General features: G+C 31.2%; 2 protein-coding genes and 1 long non-coding RNA gene across 5 annotated transcripts; 1 reads left to right on the top strand and 2 right to left on the bottom strand.

Annotated features, from left to right (window-relative positions):
- Positions 1-253: 253 nt before the first annotated feature.
- Positions 254-3,218, bottom strand: LOC121802834. Its single transcript, XM_042202535.1, has 8 exons — positions 2,610-3,218; positions 2,440-2,524; positions 2,235-2,352; positions 1,976-2,136; positions 1,768-1,852; positions 1,450-1,689; positions 1,251-1,361; positions 254-1,168 (listed from the first exon to the last, which is right to left on the bottom strand). The coding sequence occupies exons 2-8, from the start codon at positions 2,442-2,444 to the stop codon at positions 1,031-1,033; spliced, it is 858 nt and encodes a 285-aa protein (XP_042058469.1). The 5' UTR covers positions 2,445-2,524; positions 2,610-3,218; the 3' UTR covers positions 254-1,030.
- Positions 3,219-4,318: 1,100 nt separating this feature from the next.
- LOC121803424 lies at positions 4,319-8,359 on the bottom strand. Its single transcript, XM_042203091.1, has 4 exons — positions 8,273-8,359; positions 7,796-7,928; positions 7,212-7,327; positions 4,319-4,588 (listed from the first exon to the last, which is right to left on the bottom strand). The coding sequence occupies exons 2-4, from the start codon at positions 7,898-7,900 to the stop codon at positions 4,381-4,383; spliced, it is 429 nt and encodes a 142-aa protein (XP_042059025.1). The 5' UTR covers positions 7,901-7,928; positions 8,273-8,359; the 3' UTR covers positions 4,319-4,380.
- Positions 4,597-8,365, top strand: LOC121803425. Of its 3 annotated transcripts, none has more exons than XR_006051001.1 (3): positions 4,597-5,992; positions 6,095-6,188; positions 6,270-7,196. It is a non-coding gene; the product is annotated as an uncharacterized LOC121803425 (long non-coding RNA). The 3 variants fall into 3 exon arrangements; XR_006051002.1 differs by having other exon boundaries at positions 4,597-5,308; positions 5,893-5,992; positions 6,095-7,196; XR_006051000.1 differs by adding an exon at positions 8,254-8,365 and having other exon boundaries at positions 4,616-6,188; positions 6,270-6,318.
- Positions 8,366-10,459: the final 2,094 nt, after the last annotated feature.

The raw sequence follows: 10,459 nt of genomic DNA on the forward strand, positions 1-10,459 counted from the left end.
TGTTCTTGTTACATTTATCTGATAGTGAAGGGTTTTTGCAGATTCAAACTCACCTCCTATAATTAATCATCGCACTTTGATAAAGATGATTGGTAGGCTGAATGAGACCATTGGAGTGCTCCATGATTATTTGCAAGATGCAAAAGCAAGATTATCTTCATATAAACAGGTATTAATCTTATTTCCAATAAATTAGGGTTTAGGATATATCCCACTGACTGAGATGAAGTTAAACAGTGTTAAACCTATTAAACATGTGTTAAACCTATCCCATGGACTCTATTCTGATAGAGTCAAATAATCTATACCAATTATATAAAGAATAATCTATTTGATTATGATTCTTCATAATATTTGATTACATAACTCCATCATGTTAGATTATGAATGAGTAATATATTTCTTTTGAATTTATATAGTATTTATGGATCTGATTTGACCTCATAACTCATTAGGTAAGACTTGTGCTGTTTGATTCTTTGCCTCCAACAGGTTGAATATTAATTCTCAAATTAAAATTCTTCAAATTTAAACTTGTAAAAAAAATTGACTCCACATATGCCATGTTCAGCTTACATCAAGATTTATAGATAGTCATGAATCAGAATACAAATAGATTGCTTCACTCATCAAGTTCTAGAATTGCCTTTATGTTTATACATTTAATTATACTCCTCTACTGACCTTCATCATATATTTCAAAAGTAAACATTGTCAAAGATGCAAATACATAATAAGGGGAAAAAAATGAACAATAACTTCAACACTTCATTATAAAATTAAGGGACAGCTCTACCTTAAAAATTCTTGCTGAAGATCTCAAAATACTAACTTGACTACATGGAAAACATGCACATGCCCGAAGAGCATCAAAAATTGTCAAGTTCAGTGACAAAATACAAAACCAAAACAAAACAACAGAGAATGAGAATTCTTTTCAGATACAAATAAAACAAAACACTGCAAATAGTAAACACCAACTATGATTGCCCCTCTAATAAGAACCATCAATTTTCTCTTTCTTCTTCATCTAAACTTCATCACCATGATCACATTTGTCAAATTCTAAATCCAAGCATCGCTTCACAGAGCCTTCAACACCCCATCCATGATTTTTCTCATTAGAAACAATGGACAAATCAGGTGTAACAAACACTTTCTGAGAACCCTATATTAATTCTGAAAGTTAATTATAAAACAGGAAAATAATTACTAATTAATCAAAATAGCTAAAATTTAAACAGAAATACCTCAGCAGCATCAACTACAGAATTAAATTCAGCTCCTTCAACCAACAATTCACTGATATTCTCATTAGCTAGAGTGGACAGATCAGTTGTAACATAGGACTTCCGAGAAACCTATAAGTAAAATGAAATCAGATAAAAACAATATGAACTATTTCAAAATAAAAAAAACAGCTAAAGATTAATAAGAAACTATAAATACCTCAGCAAGATCAGCTCCAAAAAGTAGATCAGATAACTTTGTATCAAATTTAAAGATCTGTTCACCCATGTCTTTAGGAGTATACTTGTCAACTATTTCAGGGAGATTACAAACTTTGTTGACAGTAAAAGGGTAACTTCTATAATACTCAATATGATTTTTCAGCTGAAGTTTAAACAATACATTCTGACCCACAAGAATCTCTTCAATAAGTGCAGGAATGGAATTCTTAGGAGCAACCTGTTGAAATAGAAATGAAATTAGAACTCACCAATGATAGAGAACCATGATTAAATTTCAGTATTTAAATGTACAAACCTGACCACCATTTCCTAAAAAATCAGTCACATTTCTCCCTAACAATTGGCTGCCTTCCCTATCCCACAATAACAGAGAAGCATTGCTGGTATGATCAACAACATTCACCACAAACGACAATATTTTTTATATAAATTACTTAACTATATATGAGTTGAATATATATATTATAATTAATAAATATACAATCAGAGACCAAGTATCAAACCTTTTCACTGCATAAGAATGAGTTTTTGTACAGCCCGAACAATTAAACTTATTATCCACTTCTCTGACCTTCTTAACACAAGTCTTACACGCCAAAAAATACCATTCACCGTAATGACACTCAACTGACTCGATTTTACCGAATACCCAACATGAACCTTCCTGTGAATCACAAAACGAAATAAACTATTGAAATATTACACAAAGTACTTCACTTGTACATCATCATAATCACCACCAGATTGATACTTATTCAATACCTCTAGGCAAGACAAATACTCAAGGGACTTCACTTGTAGATCATCATACTCCCCACCAAGTCTTTGTCCTCCTTGAATGACAGAAACTTGCTGAACAAAACTGCTGTCATCTTTAATTCTACACAAAAAAATGAAAAATTTGATAAATGTAGTAATTAACTTCAGAAACAGTTGACTTGAAAATCCAATAAATAAAAATGAGTACCTCATCCTAAAATCTTTAACTTCTTTAACATCAGCATTAATCACAACCTTAGAAGCTTGAAAATGTGTAGAAATGCGAATTTCACCTAAAACATAAACACTACAAAGATTACCACAGATAATGACAAATAAATAATTAAACAGTAACAAAATATCAAAATAATGAATAACCTCTAAATAGATTGCGCTTGCAAAACTGAATAATCACAATTGGAATTGTTCCTTCACTCTTTTTCAGTTGATCTAGGTATAAGTCAACATTGGATTCCCATATTGTACAAAACAGTTTGTTATGGCTGTTAAGATGTGACTGCCCAAATAGTAATGAACTTACTTCTCATCACAAATTTCAATCTCAATCAATCTATACTTAGATTGAGAGATAACTCTACCAGGTCCGGTTATAACACCAATGACATCTAAAAGTAATTCATTAAGATGGGCAGAACATAGGTTCAGTACATACAGTGCAATAGGTGGTACATTGAATAAGCACACTAAAGTAAATGTCAATAACAAAAAAATTCATACCAAAGAAGGATGAATCATCAACATTTTCATATTGTGATATTTCAGCAAAGGGCTTGAAGTCAAACATTTCTCTCAAAAACCTAAGATCATTAACCTCTACCATCTCCGTCTTGACATTCATTAGCAATCTGAACTGATGGTTTGATGCTTTGTTTCTTAGAGTATTAGAGCATCCGCAGCGGTGGCGAAAGACGCCACCGCCGTCCGCGCCGTTGGCAAGGCGCAGGACCGCCGCCTCTGCAGCCGCGCCGCTGGCACGGCGCTGCTCGATGTATCGAGCACGTCCGTGCCAGCGGACGCACACGTGGCGCGCTCCCATTCGTCAACGGCATAGCCGTTGTGTTTAAACTTTTTTTTATTTTTTTTTTTAAAAATCGGTATTTAATTATAAATAATGCTAAAAAATAAAAAAAAAAATATTTTCCAAATCCCAAAAATATGGCCGTTTTTTTTCCCGTTTTTTCTGAATTTTTTTTATTTTTTTTTATTTTTTTTTCCCCAAAATCATCTATAAATACACACATTCATCATCCATTTATCACATCAAATCATCTCTCATTCATCTCTCATTCATAATTCTCATACAAACTATCAACACATTCATCACCCACTCAAAATCTCAAATGGATTTCACCCATATTATGGCGGAAGCGGAACGCGAAGAACAAGAATACTACGAACAACATCGTGCCGCTTACGAAGCATATGTCGCGGCGAATACCCCTGCTCCTCCTCCTCAACGAACCAGATCAAATCGACGGTACATCCATCGTGACCGGGAGGGAGCCCACGAGGTCTCCCCTACGCCGAGGCGAGCATACGACGGTTGGCCAGAGGATCGAGACAAGACACACAATGCGCGATACTCGAATCCACAATCAACTACAAGAAGACCTAATCAACCACATGTGGGCGAAATTCGGCAACGAGTAGTGTCATTTTTAATTTTTAGGATTTTAATTATGTAATTTTTAATTTTTAGGATTTTAATTATGTAATTTTTAATTTTTAGGATTTTAATTATGCAATGTTTAATTTTATTTGTCATTTGTAATATTTATTGTGGGTTTTAAATGAATTTTAATATTATGGAAATGTTTTTGTGTAATTGAATTTTATATTAATTGTGCTCGTCCTTGCGGAAGAGCACAGTTGTGGGTGTTGTGCTCTTGCCAGAGAGCAGGCATGAATAGTACCGCCCGGGCCCACAACCGTGCCGCTGGCAAGAGCACGGTTGTGGATGCTCTTAGGTCTGACAAAGAAATTTTTAATACAAAATATCCCTCCTTCCCTGATTAGATTTCCAAAATTTTTGACTAAACTGTTGGGAAAAGTAGCTTGAATTCTTGTACCTTGAAAATCAATAGCAAAATATATGTTATAAAGAATAACATTTGTTCTTACTTATGGTTCAGAAATCAGATTGTGCTAGCTTGCATATTCTGCATAGATTATCTACCTTGGAGTCATGAAACACACATTCTAAGCTTTTGTCATTCTTATCTTCAGGTAAACCTTGAAAAGCCCGAACACACCTCACTTTGATTGTGGAGGTGGTAATTGCCTTGCTGAGATTGATAACACAGGTAATGAATGGAGCCATTATTTCAGAAGTGCTCCTGTAAAAATCCAATTATTTGGTTCAATTATATACATACAAATTAATAATATAAGCAACTCACACAACTCTGTTATTAAACTCTCTACTTACTGATCTGCAGGTACCTATTTGGCTATTTCAACTATCAATAATGTAGTAGTGAAGTACTAAAATGAAAGATACAAAGAAAGGTAACGAAACCCTCTATTCACTATAAAGACTGATTAACTAACAGATAGATGATAGCAACAGATGATGAAGTAGATTTGTGAACAATGTATATTACAGCAGCCCATAACTATAGATTCCACATATGTGCAGTTATAATGCAACAAAATGGGAGATATCATTGACAGAAAAGGGAGGCCAAGAACATCTTTTACCAAAATGGTAACAATGTATATTACAGCAATCAAAACAATTCCATTCAAAACACTTAGTCTACTGATTTTATACATCACCTTCCTCATTATAAATTCCACATATGCGCAATATGACAAAGATGAGCAAATGGAAAACAGGGCATCTAACGAAAAGATCAAAGGTTACAGGTACTAAAATACTCCAGATCTTTCAGTTAAGCAAACATTATTTTGAATATTGATGTTTACACCTTTCAGTTGCATAAACCTGAATCTGAATTCTATTAAAGATAAAAGATGTTGAGAATGAAGATCAAAGGAAATGAGGCAAAGACCAAAAAATAAGGCAAAGAACATAAGATGGCATATCATCAAAGGTCAGATATACTAAACTAAACTACTGAAACATCATTATCGTATATGAATATTGAAGAAGTAAAGTAGAGGACAGTAGAGTTGCAATATAACAATAAATTAATAACTACAGATACATCATATATGATTAGACAAAACAGTTGATGAGTATGAGATATACACAAAGGAAGTAACATATACCAAGTAAAAAAGGGATTTCTTGGTTCTTTTAGGAAGATGTTGCAGGGTGAGTAAAAGAGAAGCACGCTTGGGTATTTATAGATGTTTGGTGATGTATATTTGCAAACACAGCAGAATAAAAAAAATAAACATTGGAAAACATACATAATCATAGGTGAGACCTTTCAAATAACACAAATAAATTATAATAACAGAAAATCAGGTATTTAGAACTAACTTTCGATTAAAAAATAGATGCAGCAACCCTAGACTAAGTTAGTTAATAGAACAATTTAATATATACACACTCAGATTAGATTTTTGTGCATGCTCTATTAATTATAGGACGCATTAATTGGGTCACATGTCAGTCGCATTAATGACAATTAGTGGTTGTTGCCATATTAATATTAACCCTATTTTGCAGGAATACCAACAAAACAAAGAACTCCTACTGCCAGAAGAGCCGCATCTAACCTTGAAAAAGGAAGAGAGAGAGAGAAAGAATGCTGCAACCAATAAAATAGGTAACTACAGATAAGACCTTTGGTAAGACCTTTAGTTTAAAGAGCTTTAAGAAGTATATTACATAGACTAACATATTAATCAAAATCTGATTTGATTTGCAGGTTATAGTACCAAATAATTACATTGAAGCTTGAACACTATATCATTACACACAAAACTGTGCAAAACAGAAGAGGAAGAAAAAGCAAAAAATAGGTAACAACATGAATGTATCCCACTTTAACAACTCTATTATTTTCAGATTAAGATACTAATGTACAAATGATACATCTGCAGGATATTTGAATCTTAATCTTAATGGAAAAATATGAACAACCAAAAACAGGTACTATTCTTATTTATTAAATTTGCAAACTTGGATATTGAAATAAGTACACTCCAACAATATGAATTCAATGTCTAAGTTTTTCAATCATATGACTATAATGCACTCCAGATCTATTAAAAATAACATTAAATGATACATTTTGCTTATGCGGCTGAAATTCTTAAACATTAAATGATACATTTAGATTATGCAGCTTTGAAATTATTAAATTAGCATTGAGATATTGAATTCTTAATTTCTATATATTTATTATATTTTGTACTCATTATTTTGTACTAATATATCTTTTATACTTGTTCAGGTAATTGAAGCATTGGAATTTGCAGAATATATGTAACTCAATCACATTCATTTCTCGATATATTTGATAGATTGTACAAAATAGGTTTAAGGTTTAATAGTTCAAACATACTGAACTGCACAAAACAATCAATAAAGCAACCAAAAAACAAATAACAAAAGCAGCACAACAATATTGGAACGATAAATGACAAACAATTTTCATAAAAAACGGCAAAAAAAAACAAATTGAACCTCATTTTCCCGCCAAAATGCTGCCAGGTGGCAGACACAAAAACTGTCCCTTTAGATATTGATAGATTCTATTAACATGCATTACCAAAAATAGAATTTTTCCTACATTTCAACCCCTACTCTCTTCTTCAATAACAACCAACATCACAACACCGAGCATCTCAAACATATCAAAAACTATACAATAGAATGGATTTCACCAATAAAATCCATTACAATTAACAAAACAACAAAACATCGGCCAAAATTGAACAATTTGTCATAAACCATAATTCACAAAATTAGAAGAAACCTACATAATATAAACAATAAACACCGAATAAGGGATAAATGTTGAAAGATTGAAGAAAACTTACCGAAATATATCGGAATATGACGTGAAATCGTTGGAATCGCCAAGAAATCGTCGGAAATCGCTTGCCCCTTTCTCTCTTTCTCTCGCGCAGAATGAGCTACTGCCTCTGTTTCGCGTCTGTTATGTTTAAAATAGAGACGCATGAGCCTTGCGCGTTTTACCTTAAGACGCATGAGGGGTCATGCGTCGTCTAAAAAAATTTTAAAAATTAAGCGACGCATGTCTTTCATGCATTTTATTGGAAGACACATGACCCTCATGCGTGTTCTAAAAAATTAAAAAAAAATGAACGACGCATGTCTTTCATGCGTCTTACACTAAAACGCATCACGGTCGTGCGTTTTATTAACGGGGGGAGACGCATAACCCTCATGCGTCTCTCCCAAAGTTGGAATAAAAAAAGCCCAGTACACCTATGAAATGTATAAAACACCCTAGAACTAGAAAAAAAAATACCCCGGCTTATAAGTCTATCATAAATCCAATTTATTTTTAAAAAGACACTCTCATAATCACATTTCTATGATAAAACCAAACAAGAACTTTGACATAAAACACTTCAATTAAAAATCAAATATAATATACCTTGTAATTATTTTCCAATACCACCCATATCAAAACGGTGAATGATAATCCCACTTGTCCTCCATCCCAATCAAGCGAACCCAAAATCAAAGATTTTACCATCATCTTTGAAGTGGCGCTGTTTTATTTTCACCTAAAATGTTCAAACAGATTTGTTCTTGATTAGGAAGCCTTCAAATTTTATTTCAAACAAATCGACATTTAAAACAAATTAAAACAAACCAGGATATCTTAATTACAAGTTTTTAAAAAAAATTAGAACCTACCAACGAATTGGTCGAAGTTTTAAAAAAAATTAGAACCTACTAGTACATCACTAAATAGTAGTATATGTTTTATCTCTGCTGCTAATTAATCTGTATAACCTGCATATAATCTTAGATGTAGAGAATGTTTAAAATACCACTCTGCTTGGAGCTGAATTAATAAATTTGATTGTCTACATGACTAAAAAACAGAGAGAATGAAGAGAAATACCGAAGTGAAATGAAGAAGCTTTGTTGAGGTGAGGAGAAAACGAGATTCCGAAATTGCTTGAAGAAGAAAAGCTGCGCAGTTGCAAACGATTTTTGGCCTTTAGGGTTTCATTCTATTTATAGCAATATTGATTTTGATCTTGGTATTAATTTTTATTTTTTTAATCGTTTTTTTGTTTTATTTTGTTAAATCTGATATGAGTTTATAGGGGAGTGATCAATTGCTGACTCAACCTTTAATTACTAATTATAACCAATTTAGAACCATAAGATAGGTAGAGATCTAGTGATTTATCATGTATAATTTTATTTTATTATTATTTAAAAATTTAAAAGATAAGAAAATTATCAAAATTAAGGTTTTGAATCAAAATGTAAATATAGTGTATTAAACATATCAATATTATTCATTGAATATGTCAACATAATTTAGCATTGACATTGTATATGTATTATATTGATATATCATGATAGCTACATTGACATTAAGCTACTTTGAAAAATATTAAAATTAGTTTTTTTTTCAAATTTTGACATCGGAACATATGTAAGTAAGATCTCGTTATAATCCTTATAAAATTATCTTTAATTTAATATAAGTTGAATAAAAAAATAATTTAAATTGAGATAGTTATAATCATTTAAAGTTTTTGGATATTTTTTTAAAGTTGGTTATAACTAACTTTTAGTCAATTGAAATTAATACTCATAATTGATATTATCCGTGCTTTGTATTGATACATGAATGATCTTGTACTTGAATTCATGATACAATGTCCATTATTTAGTTGTAGTTAGCAATTTAGGGAATAGTTAGCAATATAACACAACCTTCAGTTTATATATACTATTAGAATAGTGCGTATTCAACATTATTGGTATTATAAGTTTATGTAGTACTCCTATTAAATTGGGAATAATTAAACAATATGCAAGTACGGAATCTAAAACTTGACAAATACAGTTTGACCAAATAATAGAATGATGAAAGATTTAATTTTATGAAATTAAAAATATAGAATTGATATATTTTCTTAGTAGATGATCATAGTCTATTTATTTATTTTCTAAACTGATTCTTGTAATTGAAAATTAATAAATTAAAGTTTGTTAATAATATGTAGTTATGAAATTTAATTAATTACATGGTTCAACATCTGTGTCATTTCATAATTTGCTATTTTTATGAGACAGAGGAAGTAAATAATATAAAATAGATGTTGTGAATGAGACACATGAATTGGATTATTTATAAATGAGAAAATAAAAATTGGTCAAATGTCGTGGGCAAAATTAAAATATAATTCTATTATATGTTATTGAAAATTTTGAAATATGTGTATATAAAAATCATACTGAAGTCGCATGTCATGCACTTGATTAGGCACAAGCCACCTCATGAGAGTGGACTATGGTCGGAGATCCTTGCGCACGACATAAGCCGCGAGCTTCTTTCTCTACAATGGTAAGCATTGAACCAAAAAAAAGAAAAATGAGCGAGCAGCCACAACGAATAATATAATTTAGATTAAAAGTGCCTAGGTAAAGTGTCAAGCAATGATGGACCTACATAGAGGCTTGGGTCCTGTAAAACCCCCAACAATTTCAAATGTCCCACTATATATTGTTTTAATCTTAGTATAGTCACTTGCCAGCACAAGTGCTAAGTTTCTACGCCTAGCAACTTCTTAGACCGTGATTGATTCTCATCAAGCTCATTTTGAACTTTTATCATTTCAATCTGTATTTTTACATTTTTTATAATAATTATTTTTCTTACGGTTATTTTACACAAAAAAAATCAGATTTTTATAGTACTTCATTAATTAACTAATTTCAAAATTTATTCATAATTGATAATTTATTTTTGTTTCTTTTAGCTATTTATTGTTATTATACACAAAAATTTTGATGTTATATAGTAGTACTTCCCTAACTTATTTAAAAAATAATTCATAATTAATAATACTAAATATATACATATATCTAGTTTCTATATCATTTAATTATTTTTATCTTATTACTAATCTCCCTCGCATCGTAATAATACCCCAACTTTCAACTACGCCGGTATCAAAAAGTACGTTACAATTATTAGCAGAGATTGAATCTCCAACTTCAAAATTTTAAGTCCGACACTAATGTCAAGATTATTGAAATAAAAAGAAAATAAAAAAAGATGTTTCTG

This window comes from Salvia splendens, chromosome 5 (genome assembly GCF_004379255.2).
Source record: "Salvia splendens isolate huo1 chromosome 5, SspV2, whole genome shotgun sequence".
Taxonomy (NCBI): Eukaryota; Viridiplantae; Streptophyta; class Magnoliopsida; order Lamiales; family Lamiaceae; genus Salvia; species Salvia splendens.

Bases quoted from the DNA above. Each gene is read 5' to 3' on its own strand.
- LOC121803424 (XM_042203091.1), bottom strand. From the start codon at position 7,900: ATGATGGTAAAATCTTTGATTTTGGGTTCGCTTGATTGGGATGGAGGA. The intron at 7,328-7,795 runs GTATATTATATT...TAAACATAACAG, and splicing joins TATTGGAAAATAATTACAAG to ACGCGAAACAGAGGCAGTAG. The intron at 4,589-7,211 runs GTAAGTTTTCTT...GGATTTTTACAG, and splicing joins TCATATTCCGATATATTTCG to GAGCACTTCTGAAATAATGG.
- LOC121802834 (XM_042202535.1), bottom strand. The intron at 1,853-1,975 runs GTTTGATACTTG...TGATCATACCAG, and splicing joins CATTCTTATGCAGTGAAAAG to CAATGCTTCTCTGTTATTGT. The intron at 1,690-1,767 runs GTTTGTACATTT...CTATTTCAACAG, and splicing joins TTTTAGGAAATGGTGGTCAG to GTTGCTCCTAAGAATTCCAT.